This window comes from Mytilus californianus, unplaced genomic scaffold (assembly GCF_021869535.1).
Source record: "Mytilus californianus isolate M0D057914Y unplaced genomic scaffold, xbMytCali1.0.p SCAF_8, whole genome shotgun sequence".
NCBI lineage: Eukaryota > Metazoa > Mollusca > Bivalvia > Mytilida > Mytilidae > Mytilus > Mytilus californianus.
In genome coordinates, this window is record NW_026262734.1 from 74211213 (window position 1) to 74238257 (window position 27045).

At 34.1% G+C, this 27045-nt stretch overlaps 1 protein-coding gene across 1 annotated transcript in view; it reads right to left on the minus strand.

Moving 5' to 3' along the window:
* Nucleotides 1–27045, minus strand: part of LOC127712434 (gametogenetin-binding protein 2-like) — a 78343-nt gene that overhangs the window by 8120 nt on the left and 43178 nt on the right. Inside the window, exons 7-9 of the mRNA XM_052218875.1 lie at nt 24590–24767; nt 3252–3446; nt 395–647 (exon numbers count right to left, since the gene is read on the minus strand). Coding sequence (XP_052074835.1) covers nt 395–647; nt 3252–3446; nt 24590–24767 — 626 coding nt within the window. The remainder of the gene's footprint in view (nt 1–394; nt 648–3251; nt 3447–24589; nt 24768–27045) is intronic.

Here is a 27045-nt window from a genome sequence, read left to right on the forward strand (position 1 = left end):
AAGACAACAATTAATTAAGAAATAGTTTCTTTTATTAAGTAAAAAAACTAAATGTTCTTGTCTGCAAGATTGTAATTGAGTAACTTCCTGGACTATTTCCTGTCAAAAAAGCATTGAAAATATCCGAATGTGCATGGTTTTGACAAAAGTTTCCGGAATATTCATATCCTATATTGCTAATATATTCTTATATCTTGTATCCGATATTCTATTACACGATAAAATTTACATTAAATATTTAGGAAAAAGTTTGGTGTTTTGAAATAATATTACAATAACGATATATTCCTTTTGCCGACATCCCATTTAGTGGGGTCTACTGTATATTTATTTTAATATATATTAACACACATACAAGTATCTGTGGTAGCCTTATTGAACGATTATTGCTTACCATCTTGACTACCACATATGTTATCCAGACAGGAGATGTCTGAATCATTAGAACTTGGCACACTACAGTTGTCACAACCATCAGCACCTGATGAATAACCACAATCACTTCCTCCTTTCTTTTCTCCTGATTGATTACTCCGACAACTTTCCATTGAAGCCAAGGTAGTATTGGAATTGTGGTCACCATAGATACTACATTTGTCTTTACAAGACTTGTGAGAAGACTTATCTTTACTTCTCTCCTTATCACACTGTGCAAAATAATATAAAAAGTAATAAAATAAACATTAACAGTACAGCAGAGAACATTATCAACTTCTATCTCAAATGTTGCATTAAATAAGTGTATCAAGCTTTGAGTCAGGCAAAATTTCATTAGCAACTTGTCTGCTCTAGTGTAAAATGGGTGTCATGGTTATGATTTTGAAGGACAGGCCACAAATCTTCATATTATATATTATAAGATATTACTGTTTCAATGTTAAACATCAATAACAAGATTGCTAGAGTAGCCACTTTACTGGAATTGTCCTTATCACTTACTGTGGATTCATTTATATTGATTTGGTAGAATGAAGAAAAGTTGTAGTTTCGTGGATATTTCATTTCGTGGTTTTGCCAAAAATCTGATAACAAATTTGTATTTTGTCAAACATTTAAATTTGTGGTTTACATATACCCACAAAATCCACAAAAATTGATATCCCACGAATAAAAATGAACTCACATATATTATTCTTTGAAAATAAATTGTTAAGTTGTTTATTACTGCATAAATCTTTAATGATAATGATGTTGATGTGAACACAAGCTGCATCTCTGGACATAACAATCCAATTGTACTTGTTCTGCTTTTTATTTATGTCATATTATATTATTATTGTGCAATGTTTCATGTTTGTTGTTTATATTGTGTATTTATCTGATTATAATTGTTGCTTGTAAATGTCTCTTGTGGGACCTGGATTGGAATAATAAAATATTTGAATATTTGAATTTGTATATTTCCAAGGTGAGAATAATAAATGAACACTGATTTTCCAATTCATCAAAGGTATTACTGATCATGCTGATATATTAACATAAATTTGTTTTTACTTGAAGGAGAATGTAGATGTGAGAGGGGTGACAATATAGATGTTCCAAAAAAATATACATTTCCAAGGAGCATAACTCCCCCAAAAATTTTCAAACCTCACCAACTTTCCAACTTATCTTGAGATATTGCTGATGTTAACTTTTGACATAAACTTTATCAAACTTCAATAAGAAATAAAGGCATTAGAGCATTTACAAAATTTATTTTTCCAAAGTCTCATAAAAACAGTCAGTTTTCAAATTCTTTGCAGATTGCAGATATTACTTATGAAAACCTTGGACATCCAACTTCCATTAATAAAATTTAATGAGAAATGTTGGCAGGAGAGCCCTAACAATATTGATTTTCCATAGATAATTAAATTTCCTACAAAAGTTCAATCAGCACTGATTTTGGATCTCATTAGTGTTATTATAGATGTAGACCTTTAGACATAGATTTCACCAAGCTAAAATGATGAGTAAAGGCCTGAGAGCCCCTGCAACATTAAATTCTTCGTATTACTAACATTTTTAAAGGTCAAATATCCGGCAAAATGATTGACCAGCCCAGATTTTCATCAGAGATATTTCTGATGTTAAACTTTGAAATAAAATTCAAGAACTGTAGTTATTAGAGAACTTACAATGTTTGACAAACAGATGGACAGAGGGATTGACAATATAGTTTCTAAATCCTTGCTCCATTTAATGGTGGGGGGAATACAAATGTTCTTATAAAATGAACTGTATATAGGAACACTATGAATGATGGCAATACCTTATTCACTATCTACATAATCATATTTAAACACTATGAATGATGGCAATACCTTATTCACTATCTACATAATCATATTTAAACACTATGAATGATGGTCATACCTTATTCACTATCTACATAATCATATTTAAACACTATGAATGATGGCAATACCTTATTCACTATCTACTTAATCATATTTAAACACTAGGAATGATGGCAATACCTTATTCACTATCTACATAATCATATTTAAACACTATGAATGATGGCAATACCTTATTCACTATCTACTTAATCATATTTAAACACTATGAATGATGGCAATACCTTATTCACTATCTACTTAATCATATTTAAACACTATGAATGATGGCAATACCTTATTCACTATCTACTTAATCATATTTAAACACTATGAATGATGGCAATACCTTATTCACTATCTACTTAATCATATTTAAACACTATGAATGATGGCAATACCTTATTCACTATCTACTTAATCATATTTAAACACTATGAATGATGGCAATACCTTATTCACTATCTACATAATCATATTTAAACACTATGAATGATGGCAATACCTTATTCACTATCTACATAATCATATTTAAACACTATGAATGATGGCAATACCTTATTCACTATCTACATAATCATATTTAAACACTATGAATGATGGCAATACCTTATTCACTATCTACTTAATCATATTTAAACACTATGAATGATGGCAATACCTTATTCAGTATCTACATAATCATATTTAAACACTATGAATGATGGCAATACCTTATTCAGTATCTACTTAATCATATTTAAACACTAGGAATGATTACCATACCTATTTCACTATCAACTTAATCATATTTAAACACAAGGAATGACGACCATACCTTATTCAGTATCTACTTAAATCATATTTAAACACAAGGAATGACGACCATACCTTATGAAGTATCTACTTAATTTATATTTAAATACAAGGACTTATGCTGTATCTACTTACTTCACATTTAGAGTTATCATTGTCAATCTCAACTGCAATGTTTTCCTTTTCAGCAATCTGAGATGACTTGGCTTTCTTCTTTTTTCTCTTTTGTCTTTTCTGTTCCCGTCTTTGTTCCTTAGCTCTTTCCTCTTCCAACAATTCCTCATACATCAATTCTAAGTTTGACACACCTTGCTTTTTCTCTAATGCCACCTGTTCAATAATAATTGATAAATTGAACTTATCACAAACTTTAACATGTAAACTAAGCAAAAGTTTTTAAGTTGATCATGACTGAGGGGCAGGGCCAAATAATAATATGGAAATGAGATGTGCCAGTTCTCAACTGCATACCAAATATCACTGACCTACCACTAGTGGATCCTTTTAAACTGAGACATTGTTGACACTGCTGCGGCTGGATACATTACGCCCGAGTTACATTTTTTTCAATTTCATTTAGGCGAAACAAAAACATGTTAATTTGACCCATGTATATTTCCCTGCATTTGTCAGAGTTTTGTCTGTTTAAAATGTTTCAGTCAGTATATGTGTAAGCAACAAGTAAACATTTAGTATGTGAACACTTTTCACCCTAAAGGTTAAATAAAATAAAACATAATCAGTCTGATGATAAACCAACATTTTAGCTGCCAATCATGGTGACCAGAATGAGCAGAACAAGTGAAACTGCGAGCTACTGCTCACTGATGATACCCCAGGCCAAATATTTCGGTAAACAGAAAGTTGTTGAGTGATGAATCTGAAAACACATCAGACGGTATAGCTGACTAATATAAACCCTGAAACCAAATTTCAGAAATCCTTATGATGTAGTTCCTGAGAAAGATGTGACAAAAAATATTTATGGGACGGATGGACGGACTGACGGATGGACAGACAGACAAAGGTAAAACAGTATACCCCCACTTTTTTAAAGCGGGGGTATAATGATTACAATCATAATTCTAAAACATAATATACAAAATGAAATGAAAATAAATTAAACAAAATATACATGGTTTATATTTAATAGATTTATATTTAATATTAAAATAAATAAAACAAGTGAAACTGTGACCTACTGCTCACTGATCATGCTAATGATACCCCGCCCAAATATTTCTGTAAACAGGAAGTTGTTGAGTGATGAATCTGAAAACGCATCAGACGGTATAGCTGACTTATATAAACCCTGGAACCAAATTTCAGAAATCCTAATGATGTAGTTCCTGAGAAAGATGTGACAAAAAATATTCATGGGACGGATGGACGGACTGACGGATGGACGGACAGACAAAGGTAAAACAGTATACCCCCACTTTTTTAAAGCGGGGGTATAATGATTACAATCATAATTCTAAAACATAATATACAAAATGAAATGAAAATAAATTAAACAAAATATACATGGTTTATATTTAATAGATTTATATTTAATATTAAAATAAATAAAACAAGTGAAACTGTGACCTACTGCTCACTGATCATGCTAATGATACCCCGCCCAAATATTTCTGTAAACAGGAAGTTGTTGAGTGATGAAAATGAAAACGCATCAGACGGTATAGCTGACTTATATAAACCCTGGAACCAAATTTCAGGAATCATTGTATTGTAGTTCATGAGAAAAATGTGACGAAAATTTTCAACTTGGCTACTTGTGTGTAAAATGATGTAAGTGTTTGGTAAATAGGAAGTTGTTGAGTGATGAATCTGAAAACGCATCACATGGTATAGCTGACTTATATAAACCCTGTACCAAATTTCAGAAATCCTTGTATTGAAGTTCCTGAGAAAGATGTGACGAAAATTATTCATGGGACGGATGGACGTACTGATGGATGGACAGACAGAGGTAAAACAGTATACCCCCACTTTTTAAAAGCGGGGGTATAATAAGTACTTGGCAATTATAAATCAAAGTGATCTGAAATCACTGATGGAAAGATTGGAAGAATTGTATGTATAATTTCAATCATATTCTATTTTTCCATAGCAGTGGTGGTGGACAAGAAAAAGTTTCTATAGCACTATTGCATATTTGTAAGTTACATTACTGCAGATTTTTTTAGAAAGATAAGCAACTTGACAGTGCATAAAATAGCTTAATAGAGGTCAATGTCGGTTGGTCACTAATTTGCCTAATAACTTCTTTTAAATTGCAACTTAATATTTATATTTTTTGAAACAGACGAAATTAACTATTAAATTATTGTAGTTTCTCAGTAAACCTGGGACCATTGGATAAAGAGACTTAAAACCAAGTCCTTTTTTTATCTCCTAAAATTTACATTTATCTTATTTTTTGTTTAATGCAGTGTAAATATAAGTTATATATAGGTAAATGATTAAAATCTTTCATCTATATTCAATTTTATTAAAGAAATGCACATTTAATATGTATGTTAACCATCGATTACACATGAAGACAGAGACCACCCAATGACACTGACCTATATATATCAAACATCTATCTGATACTAATGAGGTCAAGTTATTGTGTATTGAGTGGTCTCTCATGTTATGTATAAACTCAATAGTTATGTAATTTGGTCAATTATGATTGGCATTAAAGAGGAGGGGGTCTATCTAAAATTCCAATTATTCCCCCACCCTTTATGTCTTATTGTTCTTTGATCATAACAGTTGTCAATCAATACTCTTACTTAATTAAAAAGACAAAACTGGACAGTAAATTGAACTAGAGGCTCTCAAGAGCCTGTGTCGCTCACCTGTATTTACTGATGCTTTGGAAATCATGTAAAATAAGGTTAAAATCATAATTAATAGTATTAGATATTAGATATTATAATGATATCTAAGATAATAACAAACTAGAACTAGAGAGCCTGTGTCACTCACCTGATTCTACTTTGGTTTTGGAAATCATGTAAAAATAGATTAAAATCATAACAGATACCCTAATAATGAGTGAGGCCAAATTTGGTTTAATATTGGTCCTGTAATTTAATAAAAAATCCTGGTGGCCATCTTGAACAGTAAATCGGCAAAAAAGTAGCAACACTTCATCAGCACCTCATAAGAAACATTTATGCCATGTTTTGGTTTCATTCCATTCAGTGCACCTCTAGAAGAAGCATTTGTATGTATTTCCCATAGGGTCTTATGTTAAAGGAAGTCCCCCTATTGGCGGCCATCATGGATGAAGGATCAGCTTCAAAGTAACAAAACTTAGTCAGCACCTCATAAAGAACATTCATGCCATGTTTGGTTTCAATCCATTCAGTATGTGGTTCTCTAAAAGAAGATATTTGTATGTATTGTCCATAGGGTCCTTTGTTAAACATTGTCCCCATCTGGCGGCCATCATGGATGAAGGATCAGCTTCAAAGTAACAACACTTGGTCAGCACCTCAAAAGGAACATGCATGCCATGTTTGGTTTCATTCCATTCAATGGTTCTCTAAAAGAAAACATTTGTATGTATTTCTCATAGGGTCCTATGTTAAACTAAGTCCTCCGCTGGCGGCCATCTTAGATTATGGATCAGCTTCAAAGTAACAACACTTGGTCAGCACCTCATAAGGAACATTCATGCCATGTTTGGTTTCATTCCATTCAGTGGTTCTCTAAAAGAAGACGTTTGTATGTATTTCCCATAGGGTCCCATGTTAAACTAAGTCCCCCGCTGGCGGCCATCTTGGATTATGGATCGGCTTCAAAGTAACAACACTCGGTCAGCACCTCATAAGGAACATTCATGCCATGTTTGGTTTCATTCCGTTCGGTGGTTCTCTAAAAGAAAACATTTGTATGTATTTCTCATAGGGTCCCATGTTAAACTAAGTCCCCTGCTGGCAGCCATCTTGGATTATGGATTAGCTTCAAAGTAACAACACTCGGTCAGCACCTCATAAGAAACATTCATGCCATGTTTGGTTTCATTCCATTCAGTGGTTCTCTAAAAGAAGACATTTGTATGTATTTCCCATAGGGTCCAATGTTAAACTAAGTCCCCTGCTGGCGGCCATCTTGGATTATGGATCGGCTTCATAGTAACAACACTTGGTCAGCACCTCATAAGGAACATTCATGCCATGTTTGGTTTCATTCCATTCAGTGGTTCTCTAAAAAAAGACATTTGTATGTATTTTCCATAGGGTCCTATGTTAAACTAAGTCCCCCACTGGCGGCCATCTTGGATAATGGAGCAGCTTCAAATTACCAACACTCGGTCAGCACCTCATAAGGAACATTCATGCCATGTTTGGTTTCATTCCATTCAGTGGTTCTCTAAAAGAAGACATTTGTATGTATGCCAAGTGATGAGAAAAGCTGACTTGGCCCTTCGGGCCAGGTGAGCTAAAAAATGCAAAATTTCTGTAATATTACTAACTCAGGGCAGCAACCCAACAACGGGTTGTCGGATTCGTCTGAAAATTTCAAGGCAGATAAATCTCAATCTGATGAACATTTATGTCACCTGTAAGATTTGCTCTAAATGCTTTAGTTTCAGAGATATAAACCAAAAACTGCATTTTACCCCTATGTTCTATTTTTAACCAAGTCTGCCATGATGGTTGGAAGGCGGGGTCATCGGACAAATTTTTTAAACTAGATACCCTAATAATGATTATGGCCAAGTATGGTTAAATTTGTCTCAGTAGTTTCGGAGAAGAAGATTTTTGTAAAAGATAACAAAAATTTACGAAAAATTGTTAAATAAACTGCTTCGCTGAGCGCAGCTAGATACGCCCGCAGAGGTCCAACCCTGAACAGTTGGGACAAAAATGGACACAATATTCAAGCTTGATTCAGGTCCGAATTTGGATTGTAATTAAATATTTGACATATTATAGGTTTCTGAATAAATGCGGTCAAAGATCTTGAAATTGGTTATATGAATTGAATTTATATTCAATTAAAGATTTCTTGCTGTTGTGCAATACTTAGTAAATCTGTTGTCAGATTATAAACAAATAAAGTTCAATTAATTCTCAATGTCATATAAGAAATTTATGAAAATAACTAGAGGCTCTAAAGAGCCTGTGTTGCTCACCTTGGTCTATGTGAATATTAAACAAAGGACGCAGATGGATTCATGACAAAATTGTGTTTTGGTGATGGTGATGTGTTTGTACATCTTAATTTACTGAACATTTTTCCTGCTTACAATTATCTCTATCTATAATTAACTTGGCCCAGTAGTTTCAGAGGAGAAGATTTTTGTAAAAGATTACTAAGATTTACGAAAAAATGGTTAAAAATTGACTATAAAGGGCAATAACTCCTAAAGGGGTCAACTGACAATTTCGGTCATGTTGACTTATTTGTAGATCTTACTTTGACGACATTTATTGTTTTTTACAGTTTATCTCTATCTATAACAAGAAATGATTGTAACAGGATGCTGTTACGAAGTCTCCCAAACGAAGCTCCCATAATTCGTAATTCCCATGGTCGCCTGACATTGAGCAAAGTCCAGTGAAAATTGGTTTGGTCCAGTAAAGTTATATGCATTAGCGATGCCTGGGGACTAACCCTGTATATCATTCAAATCATCTTGGCATGACAAACCAGAATATATATGGTTTAGGGGTGGGGATCTCGACCATTTACAAGATATTAGAACTTTCTCAAATGGCAGGGGGTCGGGATGACCCCTGGGGACTAACCCTGTATATCATTCAAACCATCTTAGCATGACAAACCATAATATATATGGTTTAGGGGTGGGGATCTCGACCATTTACAAGATATTATAACTTTCTCAAATAGCAGGGGGTCGGGATGACCCCTGGGGACTAACCCTGTATATCATTCAAACCATATTAGCATGACAAACAAGAATATATATGGTTTAGGGGTGGGGATCTTGACCACTTACAAGATATTAGAACTTTCTTGAATGGCATGGGGTGGGGGTGACCCCTGGGGACTAACCCTGTATTTCATTTCATGTGCTTTATCATGACAAACCAGAATATATATGGTTTAGGGGTGGGGATCTTGACCACTTACAAGATATTAGAACTTTTTCAAATGGCAGGGGGTCGGGATGACCCCTAGGGACTAACCCTGTATATCATTCAAACCATCTTAGCATGACAAACCAGAATATATATGGTTTAGGGGTGGGGATCTCGACCATTTACAAGATATTAGAACTTTTTCAAATGGCAGGGGGTGGGGATGACCCCTGGGGACTAATCCTTATATCATTCAAACCATCTTAGCATGACAAACCAGAATATATATGGTTTAGGGGTGGGGATCTTGACCACTTACAAGGTATTAGAACATTCTTAAATGGCAGGGGGTGGGGGTGACCCCTGGGGACTAACCCTGTATTTCATTTAATGGGTTTTATCATTTAGAACATTTTCAATTAAAAAGATTGTGTCTATCACAAACGGTTTTCAATTTATAATCATTTGAAAATTTAAAAAAATAAAATCCCATAGGGTTCTATAGTAAAACCCTCTTTTGTTTTTGCCCCTCAAAGTACCCCTTTATAAACCCCATTGCACAAACAAAATCCTGATTGCACCACTAGACATGTTAGTCTAACATATTGTGAAACCCTAAGTTAATCTGACAAGCGGTTTTGGAGAACGGGTGCGGACAAGTTCAAATTTAAAAGCGGCGGAAGAGGAAGAGGAAGAGGAAGAGGAAGAAGAATAATAATAATAATAAGAACTGAGCAAAAACAATAAGTCTTCCCAAACTTCGTTTGGGAGACTTAATAATATTCAAGATAATAACCAAAAACAGCAAAATTACCTTAAAATTACCAATTCAGGGGCAGCAACCCAACAACGGGTTGTCCGATTCATCTGAAATTTTAAGGCAGATAGATCTTGACATGATGAACAATTTTACTTCATGTCAGATTTGCTTTAAATGCTTTGGTTTTTGAGTTAAAAGCCAAAAACTGAATTTTACCCCCATGTTCTATTTTTAGCCGTGGCGGCCATCTTGGTTGGTTGACCAGGTCACGCCACACATTTTTAAAACTAGATAACCAAATGATGATTGTGGCCAAGTTTGGTTTAATTTGGCCACGTAGTTTCAGAGGAGAAGATTTTTGTAAAAGATTACTAAGATTTACGAAAAATTGTTAAAAATTGACTATAAAGGGCAATAACTCCTAAAGGGGTCAACTGACCATTTCAGTCATGTTGACTTATTTGTTAATCTTACTTTGCTGAACATTATTGCTGTTTACAGTTTATCTCTATCTATAATAATATTCAAGATAATAACCAAAAACAGCAAAATTTCCTTAAAATTACCAATTCAGGGGCAGCAACCCAACAACAGGTTGTTCGATTCATCTGAAAATTTCAGGGCAGATAGATCTTGACCTGATAAACAATTTTACTTCATGTCAGATTTGCTCTAAATGCTTTGGTTTTTGAGTTATAAGCCAAAAACTGCATTTTACCCCTATGTTTTATTTTTAGCTGTGGCGGCCATCTTGGTTGGTTAGGCCGGGTCACGCCACACATTTTTTAAACTAGATACCCCAATGATGATTGTGGCCAAGTTTGGTTTAATTTGGCCCAGTTGTTTCAGAGGAGAAGATTTTTGTAAAAGATTACTAAGATTTACGAAAAATGGTTAAAAATTGACTATAAAGGGCAATTACTCCTAAAGGGGTCAACTGACCATTTCGGTTATATTGACTTATTTGTAAATCTTACTTTGCTGAACATTATTGCTGTTTACAGTTTATCTCTATCTATAATAATATTCAAGATAATAACCAAAAACAGCAAAATTTCCTTAAAATTACCAATTCAGGGGCAGCAACCCAATAACAGGTTGTTCGATTCATCTGAAAATTTCAGGGCAGATAGATCTTGACCTGGTGAACAATTTTACCCCACGTCAGATTTGCTCTTAATGCTTTGGTTATGAGTTATAAGCCAAAAACTGCATTTTACCCCTATGTTCTATTTTTAGCAATGGCGACCATCTTGGCAGGTTGGCGGGGTCATCGGACACATTTTTTAAACTAGATACTTGAATGATGATTGTGTTTAAGTTTGGGTGCATTTGGCCCAGTAGTTTCAGAGGAGAAGATTTTTGTAAAAGTTTACGGACGACGGACGCAAAGTGATGAGAAAAGCTCACTTGACCTTTCAGGTCAGGTGAGCTAAAAAGGGAGCTTACATGAATAGATATAAACAATTCACCAAAGTTTCATGAGAATTGGTGACAGCATTTTTGAGTTATTGTTCGAAAACTGGAAAATCCCCCCTTTTTAATGAATAAAACCCCATAACTCAGAAATGTAAAATTTATAAAATTCTAAAGGGAGCTTACATCAATACATACAAACAATTCACCAAAGTTTCATTAGAATTGCTGAAAGAATTTTTGAGTTTTTGTCCGAAAACTGGAAAATCCCCCCTTTTTTTATGGATAAAACCCTGTAACTCGGAAACGTAAAATCTAAAATTTATAAAAAACGAAAGGGAGCTCACGTCAATAGATATATACAATTCACCAAAGTTTTATGCAAATTGGTTAAAGCATTTTTGAGTTAATGTTCGACATGTTGACGACGGACAGACGGACAGACAGACGGACGGACGGACGGACAGAGGTATACCATAATACGTCCCGTAAACGGGCGTATAAAAATGACTATAAAGGGCAATAACTCCTAAAGGGGTCGACTGACAATTTTGGTCATGACGACTTATTTGTCAGGCCTCTACAATAACTTTTTTTTCAACTTGTCCAGTAGGACAAGTACATACCAAAACTTACTTGTTCGAATGAAATTGTAACTTGTCCAAAAAAATCTTAATAATAACCTTTTTTGCATTTTAAGTTGATCCAAGGAACAAAATGAATTAAAACAATAGAACAGAGTTTGATTTATATCTTTTGAAATACTATTCAAAAATATGAGTCGAATACAACTGAATCTAGTCATGTCACAGGACTTAGGTTCTACATGTAGTTCATCAATGCCAATGTCTCATCAGATTCTGCACATGAGGCACCGTCTGATAGGGCTGTCAATGTATACTCACTGGATTTGTATCCTGGTTTTTTTAAAGTTGAAAAAAGTTTATTCAAATGCAATCAATAAAAAAAAAGATGAGGTATAATTGCCAATGAGACAACTCTCTGCAAGAGACCAAATGACACATAAATTAACAACTATAGGTCACCGTATTGCAAATATTGTTTTTTTCTACATATGATCAAATATGATTTTGTGAATTTAAAGGTAAATAATTTTTCATTTTTATCTAAAAAATATTTTTGTTAAAAAAATTACCGGTATGTTATTTATTATAAAGCAACAGAATAAGGTAGGAAAACGAGGTACTGATTTGTCTTGGTCCCGAAATGTCTCCTGCGTTGCCAAACTGTCTACTAATCATGTCTATTAAATATGTCTCCTATGGTGCCAAACTGTCTATTAAACATGTTAAACTTGGAGCCGAATCGTTTCTGAGCTTGTGACGAACTGTCTTGTAAAGTTACCTTATCTACAAAGCGCATCGCTGATTCGGATCAATAAGACTGGTTTCCGAGAATAGTATGCATTTTACCTGTTAATAAAATGCTCCGCAGGGCGCAGCTTGATACGACCGCAGAGGTCGAACCCTGAACAGTTGGGGCAAGTATGGACACAACATTCAAGCTTGATACAGCTCTGAATTTGGATTGTGATTAAATATTTGACACAGCATAGGTTTCTGACACAGAATGAATGTGGTCTAAGAACTTAAAAATTTTAAATTGGACATTCACCTATTATGGTCCAATATCCAAAATCTAAATACATGGTTAGATTCAGCATATCAAAGAACCCCAAGAATTCAATTTTTGATGAAATCAAACAAAGTTTAATTTTGGACCCCAATTTGGACCAACTTGAAAACTGGGCCCATAATCAAAAATCTAAATACATGTTTAGATTCAGCATATCAAAGAACCCTAAAAATTCAATTTTTGTTAAAATCAAACTAAGTTTAATTTTGGACCCTTTGGACCTTAATGTAGACCAATTTGAAAACGGAACCAAAAATTAAGAATCTATATACACGGTTAGATTCGGCATATCAAAGAACCCCAATAATTCAATTTTTGATGAAATCAAACAAAGTTAAATTTTGGACCCTTTTGACCTCAATGTGGACAAAGTTTATAACGGGGCCCAAAAATCAAAAATCTAAATACATGGTTAGATTCAGCATATCAAAGAACCCCAAGAATTCAATTTTTGATGAAATCAAACAAAGTTTAATTTTGGACCCTTTTGATCTCAATGTGGACAAAAATGATAACAGGGCCCAAAAATCAAAAATCTAAATACATGGTTAGATTCAGCATATCAAAGAACCCCATATATTCAATTTTTGTTGAAATCAAACAAAGTTTAATTTTGGACCCCGATTTGGACCAACTTGAAAACTGGGCCCATAATCAAAAATCTAAATACATGTTTAGATTCAGCATATCAAAGAACCCTAAAAATTCAATTTTTGTTAAAATCAAACTAAGTTTAATTTTGGACCCTTTGGACCTTTATGAAGACCAATTTGAAAACAGAACCAAAAATTAAGAATCTAAATACACGGTTAGATTCGGCATATCAAAGAACCCCAATAATTCAATTTTTGATGAAATCAAACAAAGTTAAATTTTGGACCCTTTGGACTTCAATGTGGACCAATTTAAAAACGGGGCCCAAAATCCAAAAACTTAATACACGGTTAGATTCAGCATATTACAGAACCCCATATATTCAATTTTTGTTGAAATCAAACAAAGTTTAATTTTGGACCCCGATTTGGACCAACTTGAAAACTGGGCCCATAATCAAAAATCTAAATACATGGTTAGATTCAGCATATCAAAGAACCCCATATATTCAATTTTTGTTGAAATCAAACAAAGTTTAATTTTGGACCCCGATTTGGACCAACTTGAAAACTGGGCCCATAATCAAAAATCTAAATACATGGTTAGATTCAGCATATCAAAGAACCCCATATATTCAATTTTTGATGAAATCAAACAAAGTTTAATTTTGGACCCTTTTGATCTCAATGTGGACAAAGTTGATAACGGGGCCCAACAATCAAAAATCTAAATACATGGTTAGATTCAGCATATCAAAGAACCCCATATATTCAATTTTTGTTGAAATCAAACAAAGTTTAATTTTGGACCCCGATTTGGACCAACTTGAAAACTGGGCCCATAATCAAAAATCTAAATACATGGTTAGATTCAGCATATCAAAGAACCCCATATATTCAATTTTTGTTGAAATCAAACAAAGTTTAATTTTGGACCCCGATTTGGACCAACTCGAAGACTGGGCCCATAATCAAAAATCTAAATACATGGTTAGATTCAGCATATCAAAGAACCCCATATATTCAATTTTTGTTGAAATCAAACTAAGTTTAATTTTGGACCCTTTGGACCTTTATGTAGACCAATTTGAAAACAGAACCAAAAATTAAGAATCTAAATACACGGTTAGATTCGGCATATCAAAGAACCCCAATAATTCAATTTTTGATGAAATCAAACAAAGTAAAATTTTGGACCCTTTGGACCTCAATGTGGACCAATTTAAAAACGGGGCCCAAAATCCAAAAACTTAATACACGGTTAGATTCAGCATATTAAAGAACCCCAAGAATTCAAGAATAAAACCCTATTGAAATTGATCAAGAAATAAGCAATTTATAGGAAGTATCTTCTTTTGCACAATACTGTGCAATTGATTATTTCTTGCTATTGCGCAATACTGTACAATTGACAATTTCTTGCTATTGCGCAATATTGTGCTATTGGATATTTCTTGCTATTGCGCAATACTGTGCAATTGAAGATTTCTTGCTATTGCGCAATACTGTGCAATTGAAGATTTCTTGCTATTGTGCAATACTGTGCAATTGAAAATTTCTTGCTATTGCACAATACTTATAATATAATAATTTACACATCCTGTTTGGTGTGTATCTCCTACCATATCATTATTATTTGCTTTTAAATATAAATCAGAAATAACCAACTTAAAATGGAAAATTTTAAAAGAAAAAAAAAAAGGAAAAAAAGAAAAAAAGAAATCCCCCCCCAAAATTTTTTGAACCCCCTTATGATTCATCACCCCAAACTCAATCTCAGCCTTCCCTTTGTGGTATGGTACCTTGCAGTACAATTTCAGAGAGATCCATACACTTGAACACAAGTTATTGTCTGGAAACTAGAAAAATGCTTATTTTTGGCCCCTTTTTGGCCCCCAATTCCTAAACGTTTCGGGCAATTACCCCCAAACTCAATTCCAGCTTTCCCTTTGTGATATGGAACCTTGTAGTACAATTTCAGAAATATCCAAGCACTTACACACAAGTTATTGTCATGAAACTAGAAAAATGCTTGTTTTTTGCCCCTTTTTTGGCCCCTAATTCCTAAAATTTTGAGGCAATTACCCCCAAAATCAATTACAGCCTTCCCTTTGTGATATGGAACCTTGTGGTACAATGTCAGAGAGATCCATACACATACACACAAGTTATTGTCTGGAAGTTACAAAAATGCTTATTTTTGGCCCCTTTTTGGCCCCTAATTCCTTAACTGTTGGTACCATAACCCCCAAAATCAATCCCAACCTTCCTTTCATGGTATTGAACCTTATGGTAAAATTTCATGGAGATCCATTCACTTAAACTAAAGTTAGAGTGCGAAAACCAATGTGTCTTCGGACGACGCCAGACGACGCCGGACGACGACGACGACGACGACGACGACGCCAACGTCATACCAATATACGACCAAAAAATTTTCAATTTTTGCGGTCGTATAAAAAGTACCTGACAAAGAACCAGTTTTAAATTATCGATTGCAAGTAAACATGTCTTGTTTTCATCCTCTTTTCTTGTTTTTTGTTTATAATTACTTTGTTCATCAAAGTTGGATTAAATTTACTTTCTGCAGAATAATTTTACTTGTCCCGTCGGACAAGCTTGATATAGTTTTTACTTGTCCGACCCTTTTTCCCTCTGGTACCGGACAATCGGACAAGCGTTATTGTCGAGCCCTGTTTGTAGATCTTACTTTGCTGAACGTTATTGCTGTTTACAGTTTATCTCTATCTATACTAATATTCAAGATAATAACCAAAAACTGCAAAATTTCCTTAAAATCACCAATTCAGGGGCAGCAACCCAACAACAGGTTGTCAGATTTGTCTGAAAATTTCAGGGCAGATAGATCTTGACCTGATAATCAGTTTTACCCCCATGTCAGATTTACTCTAAATGCTTTGGTTTCAGAGATATAAGCCAAAATCTACATTTTACCCCTATGTTCTATTTTTAGCCATGGCGGCCATCTTGGTAGGTTGGCGGGTTAATCGGACACATTTTTTAAACTAGATACCTTTAATAAGATTTTTGTAAAAAGCTAACGACGACGGACGACGAGGACGACGGACGACGGACGCCAAGTGATGAGAAAAGATCACTTGGCCCTTCGGGCCAGGTGAGCTAAAAAAGTAATGACTATTATTCTTGAAAAAATGCTCTACATTAAGATGTTACCAAATTTTTTACAGTTCATTTGTGCATATGTACACAGACATTAGAACAATTGGGAACTATATGTCAGTGTCTATAGGTTTAGTTACTTAATTAGTAGCAAATCTGTCTACTTTCTGTTTGGGAGGCCAGTGCCTTAGGAAAGAATTGGAACAAGTTCCAATCTTTCCAAAAATATATGTTATGACCATTGTTTTTTACTCTGGTTCTTTACTAAACATATAGATTTACTGGACAGGGCCTATATTTATTGTTATCATAAGTTAATTGTTAATACAGGTAATAAGTCATGTTCATAAATGTTATTCACTTACAAGCTTTTGAATGTTGTCAAAGCACGAACAACAAGTGAAACTGCGAGCTTCTGCTCACTGATAATACCCCCGCCCAAATATTTCGGTAAACAGGAAGTTGTTGAGTGATGAATCTGAAAACGCATCACACTGTAGAGCTGACTCATATAAACCCTGAAACCAAATTTCAGAAATCCTTGTAATGTAGTTCCTGAGATAAATGTGACGAAAATTTTCAACTAATTGGATGTCATGTGTAAAATGATGTAAGTGTTCGGTAAACAGTAAGTTGTTGAGGGATGAATCTGAAAACGCATCACACGGTATAGCTGACTTATTTAAACCCTGAAACCAAATTTCAGAAATCCTTATGATGTAGGTCCTGAGAAAAAAGCAATGAAAAATATTCATGGGACGGACGGATGGATGGATGGATGGATGGACGGAAGGGTGGACAGACAGAGGTAAAACAATATACCCCCACTTTTTTAAAGCAGGGGTATAAAAAGCACAAAATATAAATAAATAATAAAAATTACAGAAGCACTATGGGTGCATAAGCAGAGTTGCTATCTTAATGGATTTGAAGTAGAAGAAACAGATTTTTGTGTCAAGGACACTGAAGACTGTTAAGTCTGCTGACAATCAACATCTAATTTGTAGAAACAAACAAAAAATGCTCAAATTTCAGTCTATTACTTGCAGTTGTAAACTTAACCTTTGACCTAGAAACTTAAAAACCAATTGAGGACGTTTTTGTTCCCAACGACCATTACCCACAAAAGATACGCAAAGACCAGATTTAAGGCTATAAAAATCTTGTCCAAAAACAAACTTTTCCTAAAAATTTCAGTCTATTTATAGGTATTGTGGCCTTGACCTTTGACTACAGTGAAAGTACTTTTATTCGTGGGGTACTAATTTTCATGGTTTTTGTGAATGGCTTTATCCACGAATTTAAGTGTCCAACGAAATATAACAACTGCTGTCTAAATCTAAAAAAAAAATTGTCATTTAAGGGCAATAACTCCTATAAGAAGTTGTCTGACAGTTCTGACAGTTTTGACGTATATGGACAATTGGTAGAGCTCAACATTCTGAACATTTTTGCCCCTGTCAGATTTTCCCTATTTCATGTATTTATAACGGTTTTCAAAATAATAGACAAAACTTGTATTTTACCCCTATGTTCTTTTTTTAGCCATGTAGGCCATCTTGGTTGGCAGGCAGGGTCATCAGACACATTTTTAAAACAAGATACCCCAATGATGATTGTGGCCAAGTTTGGTGAAATTTGATCCAGTAGTTTCAGAGAAGAATTTTGTAAAAGTTAACAGACGACAACGGAAGAGGGAGGACGACGACAGAAGACAGACGCCAACTGATGAGAAAAGCTCACTTGGCCCTATGGGCTTGATACAGCTCTGAATTTGGATTGTGATTAAATATTTGACACAGCATAGGTTTCTGACACAGAATGAGTGTGGTCTAAGAACTTAAATTTTTTTTGATTTACCTATTATGGTCCAATATCCAAAATCTGAATACATGGTTAGATTCAGCATATCAAAGAATCCAAAGAATCCAATTTTTGATGAAATAAAACAAAAGTTTAATTTTGGACCCTTTTGACCTCAATATGAACCAATTTGATAGCAGGGCCCACAAATAAAAAATCTAAATACATGGTTAGATTCAGCATATCAAAGAACCCCATATATTCAATTTTTGTTGAAATCAAACAAAGTTTAATTTTGGACCCCAATTTGGACCAACTTGAAAACTGGGCCCGAAATCAAAAATCTAAATACATGTTTAGATTCAGCATATCAAAGAACCCCATATATTCATTTTTGTTAAAATCAAACTAAGTTTAATTTTGGACCCTTTGGACCTTAATGTAGACCAATTTGAAAACTGGACCCAAATTAAAAATCTAAATACACGGTTAGATTTTGCATATCAAAGAACCCCAATAATTAAATTTTTGATGAAATAAAACAAAGTTTAATTTTGGACCCTTTTGACCTCAATATGAACCAATTTGATAACGGGGCCCACAAATAAAAAATCTAAATACATGTTTAGATTCAGCATATCAAAGAACCCCATATATTCAATTTTTGTTAAAATCAAACTAAGTTTAATTTAATACCCTTTGGACCTTAATGTAGACTAATTTGAAAACTGGACCCAAAATTATTAAAATGCTCCACTGGGCACAGCTTGATACGACCGCAGAGGTCGAACCCTGAACAGTTGGGGCAAGTATGGACACAACATTCAAGCTTGATACAGCTCTGAATTTGGATTGTGATTAAATATTTGACACAGCATAGGTTTCTGACACAGAATGAATGTGGTCTAAGAACTTAAAATTTTTTAACTTACCTATTCAAACCATATCATTATTATTTGCTTTAATAAATAAATCAGAAATAACCCATTTATAAAATGGAAAATTTTAAAGAAAAAAAAAATCCCTCCCCTAAATTTTTTGAACCCCCTTAAAATTCATCACCCCCAAACTCAATCCCAGCCTTCCCTATGTGGTATGGTACCATGCAGTACAATTTCAGAGAGATCCATACACTTGAACACAAGTTATTGTCTGGAAACTAGAAAAATGCTTGTTTTTAGGCCCCTTTTTGGCCCCAAATTCCTAAACGTTTAGGGCAATTACCCCAAAACTCAAACCCAGCTTTCCTCTTGTGATATGGAACCTTGTAGTAAAATTTCATAAAGATACACACAAGTTATTGTCCTGAAACTAGAAAAATGCTTGCTTTTTTTCCCTTTTCGACCCCTAATTCCTAAAATTTTGAGGCAATTACCCCCAAAATCAATCCAAGCCTTCCCTTTGTGGTATGGTAATTTGCAGTACAATTTCAGAGAGATCCATACACTTGAACACAAGTAATTGTCTGGAAACTAGAAAAATGCTATTTTTGGCCCCTTATTCCTTATCGTTTTGGGCAATTACCCCCAAACTCAATTCCAGCTTTCCCTTTGTGATATGGAACCTTGTAGTTCAATTTCAGAAAGATCCATACACTTACACACAAGTTATTATCATGAAACTAGAAAAATGCTTGTTTTTTGCCCCTTTTTTGGCCCCTAATTTCTAAAATTTTGAGGCAATTACCCCCAAAATCAATCCCAGCATTTTCTTTGTGATATGGAACCTTGTGGTACAATGTCAGAGAGATCCATACACTAACACACAAGTTATGTCTGGAAGTTACAAAAATTCTTATTTTTGGCCCCTAATTCCTTAACTAATGGTACCATAACCCCCAAAATCAATCCAAACCTTCCTTTTGTGGTATTGAACCTTATGGTAAAATTTCATGGAGATCCATTCCCTTAAACTAAAGTTAGAGTGCGAAAACCAATGTGTCTTCGGACGACGACGACGACGCTGGACGAGGATGACAACGACGAAGCCAACGTCATACCAATATACGACCAATAAATTGTTAATTTTTGCGGTCGTATAAAAATCTAAATACACGGTCAGATTTGGCATAACAAATAAATAAATGTGGTCAAAGATTTTACAAATCTAATGCGCCATACTGTGCAATTAAAGATTACTTCTTGAAATTTTTCAATATTTGAAATTTGAAAAAAAAAAAAATATTTGAAGAATAATTCTTTTTAATTTCTAAAATCTGAAATGAGAAAAAATTGACCCCTCACAATTTTTTACCCCCCCCCCCCCCCCCCCCCCCCCACCACCACCACCCCCCTATTTCCCCCCAAAAATTCTTTCCCTCAAGATATGGTCATAATCTCAATTCAAATTTCCAATGGAATTTGCAACAATTATTACCCATTTAAATTTACCATAGTGCTAACTTTATCTATTTTATAATAGAATTTAAAATATGGTGTCAAATCTTTCATATGGATTTTTTTGTAAAAAAAAAAAAAAGTTGCAACATTTGCAGATATTTTTCTGGTCTTCCTTTATAAATATGCATTTCTTTAAACATAATTTAAAAGCAGTGTAAGGGAAGAAATCAAAACGTTATATGTGGATTACCTCCCTTACACTGTTTTAAATTGTCTTAATTGTTCATTAACCATTACTTTATACATAATTTAAAAGCAGTGTAAGGGAGGTAATTCAAATGATGTATTTGATTTATCTCCCTTACACTGCTTTAAATTATGTTTTGTACTACAGTATTTGTCCATGTAAAAATGCTTGTTTTTTGCCCCTTTTTTGGCCCTTAATTCCTAAAATTTTGAGGCAATTACCCCCAAAATCAATCCCAGCATTCCCTTTGAGATATGGAATCTCGTGGTACAATGTCAGAGAGATCCATACATTAACACACAAGTTATGTCTGGAAGTTACAATAAAATGCTCCGCAGGGCGCAGCTTGATACGACCGCAGAGGTCGAACCCTGAACAGTTGGGGCAAGTATGGACACAACATTCAAGCTTGATACAGCTCTGAATTTGGATTGTGATTAAATATTTGACACAGCATAGGTTTCTGACACAGAATGAATGTGGTCTAAGAACTTAAAAATTTTAAATTGGACATTCACCTATTATGGTCCAATATCCAAAATCTAAATACATGGTTAGATTCAGCATATCAAAGAACCCCAAGAATTCAATTTTTGATGAAATCAAACAAAGTTTAATTTTGGACCCCAATTTGGACCAACTTGAAAACTGGGCCCATAATCAAAAATCTAAATACATGTTTAGATTCAGCATATCAAAGAACCCTAAAAATTCAATTTTTGTTAAAATCAAACTAAGTTTAATTTTGGACCCTTTGGACCTTAATGTAGACCAATTTGAAAACGGAACCAAAAATTAAGAATCTATATACACGGTTAGATTCGGCATATCAAAGAACCCCAATAATTCAATTTTTGATGAAATCAAACAAAGTTAAATTTTGGACCCTTTTGACCTCAATGTGGACAAAGTTTATAACGGGGCCCAAAAATCAAAAATCTAAATACATGGTTAGATTCAGCATATCAAAGAACCCCATATATTCAATTTTTGTTGAAATCAAACAAAGTTTAATTTTGGACCCCGATTTGGACCAACTTGAAAACTGGGCCCATAATCAAAAATCTAAATACATGTTTAGATTCAGCATATCAAAGAACCCTAAAAATTCAATTTTTGTTAAAATCAAACTAAGTTTAATTTTGGACCCTTTGGACCTTAATGTAGACCAATTTGAAAACAGAACCAAAAATTAAGAATCTAAATACACGGTTAGATTCAGCATATCAAAGAACCCCAATAATTCAATTTTTGATGAAATCAAACAAAGTTAAATTTTGGACCCTTTGGACCTCAATGTGGACCAATTCAAAAACGGGGCCCAAAATCCAAAAACTTAATACACGGTTAGATTCAGCATATTAAAGAACCCCAAGAATTCAAGAATAAAACCCCATTGAAATTGATCAAGAAATAAGCAATTTATATGAAGTATCTTCTTTTGCACAATACTGTGCAATTGAATATTTCTTGCTATTGCGCAATACTGTGCAATTGACAATTTCTTGCTATTGCGCAATATTGTGCTATTGGATATTTCTTGCTATTGCGCAATACTGTGCAATTGAAGATTTCTTGCTATTGCGCAATACTGTGCAATTGAAGATTTCTTGCTATTGTGCAATACTGTGCAATTGAAAATTTCTTGCTATTGCACAATACTTATTAGATAATAATTTACACATCCTGTTTGGTGTGTATCTCCTACCATATCATTATTATTTGCTTTTAAATATTAATCAGAAATAACCAACTTAAAATGGAAAATTTTAAAAGAAAAAAAAAAGGAAAAAAAGAAAAAAAAAGAAAAAAAAAAATCCCCCCCCAAATTTTTTGAACCCCCTTATGATTCATCACCCCCAAACTCAATCCCAGCCTTCCCTTTGTGGTATGGTACCTTGCAGTACAATTTCAGAGAGATCCATACACTTGAACACAAGTTATTGTCTGGAAACTAGAAAAATGCTTATTTTTGGCCCCTTTTTGGCCCCCAATTCCTAAACGTTTCGGGCAATTACCCCCAAACTCAATTCCAGCTTTCCCATTGTGATATGGAACCTTGTAGTACAATTTCAGAAATATCCAAACACTTACACACAAGTTATTGTCATGAAACTAGAAAAATGCTTGTTTTTTGCCCCTTTTTTGGCCCCTAATTCCTAAAATTTTGAGGCAATTACCCCCAAAATCAATTACAGCCTTTCCTTTGTGATATGGAACCTTGTGGTACAATGTCAGAGAGATCCATACACTTACACACAAGTTATTGTCTGGAAGTTACAAAAATGCTTATTTTTGGCCCCTTTTTGGCCCCTAATTCCTTAACTGTTGGTACCATAACCCCCAAAATCAATCCCAACCTTCCTTTCGTGGTATTGAACCTTATGGTAAAATTTCATGGAGATCCATTTACTTAAACTAAAGTTAGAGTGCGAAAACCAATGTGTCTTCGGACGACGACGCCGGACGATGACGACGACGACGCCAACGTCATACCAATATACAACCAAAAATTTTTTAATTTTTGCGGTCGTATAAAAATGCTTATTATTGGCCCCTTTTTGGCCCCTAATTCCTTAACTGTTGGTACCATAACCCCCAAAATCTATCCCAACCTTCCTTTTGTGGTATTGAACCTTATGGTAAAATTTCATAGAGATCCATTTACATAAACTAAAGTTAGTGTGCGTAAACCAATGTGTCTTCGGATGATGACGACGCCAACGTCATACCAATATACGATCGCAAAATTTTTTTGCGGTCGTATAAAAATGATAGAAATGGTAAAATTTGTCATTTAAAGGCAATTACTCCTAGAAGATGTCGTCTGACAGTTTTGTCGTATATGAACAATTGGTAGAGCTCATCTTTCTGAACATTTTTACTTCAGACAGATTTTCTCTATTTATAACAGTTTTCAAAATGATAGACAAAACTTGAATTTTACCCCTATGTTCTATTTTTAGCCATGTTGGCCATCTTGGTTGGAAGGCGGGGTCATTGGACACATTTTTTAAACTACATACCCAAATGATGATTGTGGCCAAGTTTGGTTAAATTTGGCCCAGTAGTTTCAGAGGAGAAGATTTTTGTAAAAGTTAACAGACAGACGACGAAGGACGACAACAGACGACTGACTCCAAGTGATATGAAAAATGGTATAGAAATTCATGAATTTCATATTATCAACAAAGTGGAATTAAAGTCTTATAGGATTGTAAGTATGCTTTATTTTATCACCTTGCACTTTCACGAATGAACTGTACAGCAGTTTGTTTAAATTTCTGACCTGTTGAACAGTTTGGTTTGATGAAAATTGCAATTTGGTCAGAGTATTGAATAAACTGCAATAGGTGGACAGCAACGCTTAAAGTCAAGTCATAGTAAGTTATTTTCAACATTTTAAGCTTAACAACTTTTGTTTAGAGCAAGACTAAAAATGTTCAAGCAAATTTAACACATATAGACCTCAAAGCTTTTCTTTAGAGCATCCACTCCAAGGAAGAATAGAATCTGCCAAGTCTGTTCCTCTTCCTTCAATTTTTGAGCTATTCTATGCAGCCTCTCATACACATGTATACCAAGGCAGGTCAGCACTTCTTCCTGGGCAATGTCTAAAGTTTTGGCATGTCTATCTCTGCGAGTTCTACAATACAGTGACAAATTACAAAAGTGTGTTGATGTCAAAATCTTTATTCGTATGTCAAAAAATCTGCAAATCATAACAATTCCCTTATCTATTTTGTTTTACATAGATTTATCAGACATGTCAGTGTGTATTTTTTAAAACAAGAGTGCACACGCTAAAATGTCTTGCCTGTTTTACTGACCATTGATTTTATGTTGAAAGTCTGAAAGAGAAAGGTTTTACTAAAAGCATTACAGAAACTTAACATTTTAAATAAACTGCTTCGCTGAGCGCAGCTAGATACGCCCGCAGAGGTCCGACCCTGAACAGTTGGGGCAGAAATGGACACAATATTCAAGCTTGATTCAGGTCTGAATTTGGATTGTAATTAAATATTTGACATATTATAGGTTTCTGAATAAATGTATTCAAAGAACTTAAATTGGTTATATGAATTGAATTTATATTGAATTAAAAATTTCTTGCTGTTGTGCAACACTTAGTAAATCTGTTGTCAAGACTATAAACAAATAAAGTTCAATTAATTCTCAATGCCATATTAGAAATTTATGAAAATAAAAAGGGAGCTTACATCAATAGATATAAACAATTCACCAAAGTTTCATAAGAATTGGTGACAGCATTTTTGAGTTATTGTCTGAAAACTGGAAAATCACCCTTTTTTTAATGAATAAAACCCCATAACTCAGAAATGTTAAATGTAAAATTTATAAAATTCTAAAGAGAGTTTACATCAATACATACAAACAATTCACCAAAGTTTCATAAGAATTGCTGAAAGCATTTTTTTCAGTTTTTGTCCGAAAACTGAAAAATCCCCCCTTTTTTTATGGATAAAACCCTGTAACTCGGAAACGTAAAATCTAAAATTTATAAAAATCAAAAGAGAGCTCATGTTAATAGATATAAACAATTCACCACAATTTCTTGCAAGTTGGTGAAAGCATTCTTGACTTATTGTCCGAAAACTGGAAAATCCCCCTTTTTTTAATGAATAAAACCCCATAACTCGGAAACGTAAAATCTAAATTTTATAAAAAACGAAAGGGAGCTCACGTCAATAGATATAAACAATTCACCAAAGTTTTATGCAAATTGGTTAAAGCATTCTTGAGTTAATGTCCGACATGTTGACGACGGACAGACGGACGGACAGACGGACAGACGGACGGACGGACAGACGGACAACGGTATACCATAATACGTCCCGTAAACGGGCGTATAAAAATCTATCACAATGAGGTCAAGGTCAGATAAATTGTGTCAGACAGACGTATACACCTTACAATTTTTTTATAAACCTAATATAGTTGACCTATTGCAAATGCTAATTGAAAAACAGACCAAAACACAAAAATTTAACATTGAAATGAACCATGAATATGGGGTCAGGGTCAGATGATATCTGCCAGACAGACATGTGCACCTTAATACAATTATTCCATACACCAAATATAGCTGACCTATTGCTATAAGTATTTGAAAAACAGACCAAAACACAAAAACTTAACATTGACCATTGAACCATAAAAATGAGGTCAAGGTCAGATGATACCTTACAGACAAACATGTACACCTTACAATCATTCCAAACACCAAATATAGTTGACCTATTGCTTATAGTACTTGAAAAACAGACCAAAAGTCAATAAAATGCTCCGCAGGGCGCAGCTTGATACGACCGCAGAGGTCGAACCCTGAACAGTTGGGGCAAGTATGGACACAACATTCAAGCTTGATACAGCTCTGAATTTGGATTGTGATTAAATATTTGACACAGCATAGGTTTCTGACACAGAATGAATGTGGTCTAAGAACTTAAAAATTTTAAATTGGACATTCACCTATTATGGTCCAATATCCAAAATCTAAATACATGGTTAGATTCAGCATGTCAAAGAACCCCAAGAATTCAATTTTTGATGAAATCAAACAAAGTTTAATTTTGGACCCTTTTGACCTCAATGTGGACAAAGTTGATAACGGGGCCCAAAAATCAAAAATCTAAATACATGGTTAGATTCAGCATATCAAAGAACCCCATATATTCAATTTTTGTTGAAATCAAACAAAGTTTAATTTTGGACCCCGATTTGGACCAACTTGAAAACTGGGCCCATAATCAAAAATCTAAATACATGTTTAGATTCAGCATATCAAAGAACCCTAAAAATTCAATTTTTGTTAAAATCAAACTAAGTTTAATTTTGGACCCTTTGGACCTTAATGTAGACCAATTTGAAAACGGAACCAAAAATTAAGAATCTAAATACAC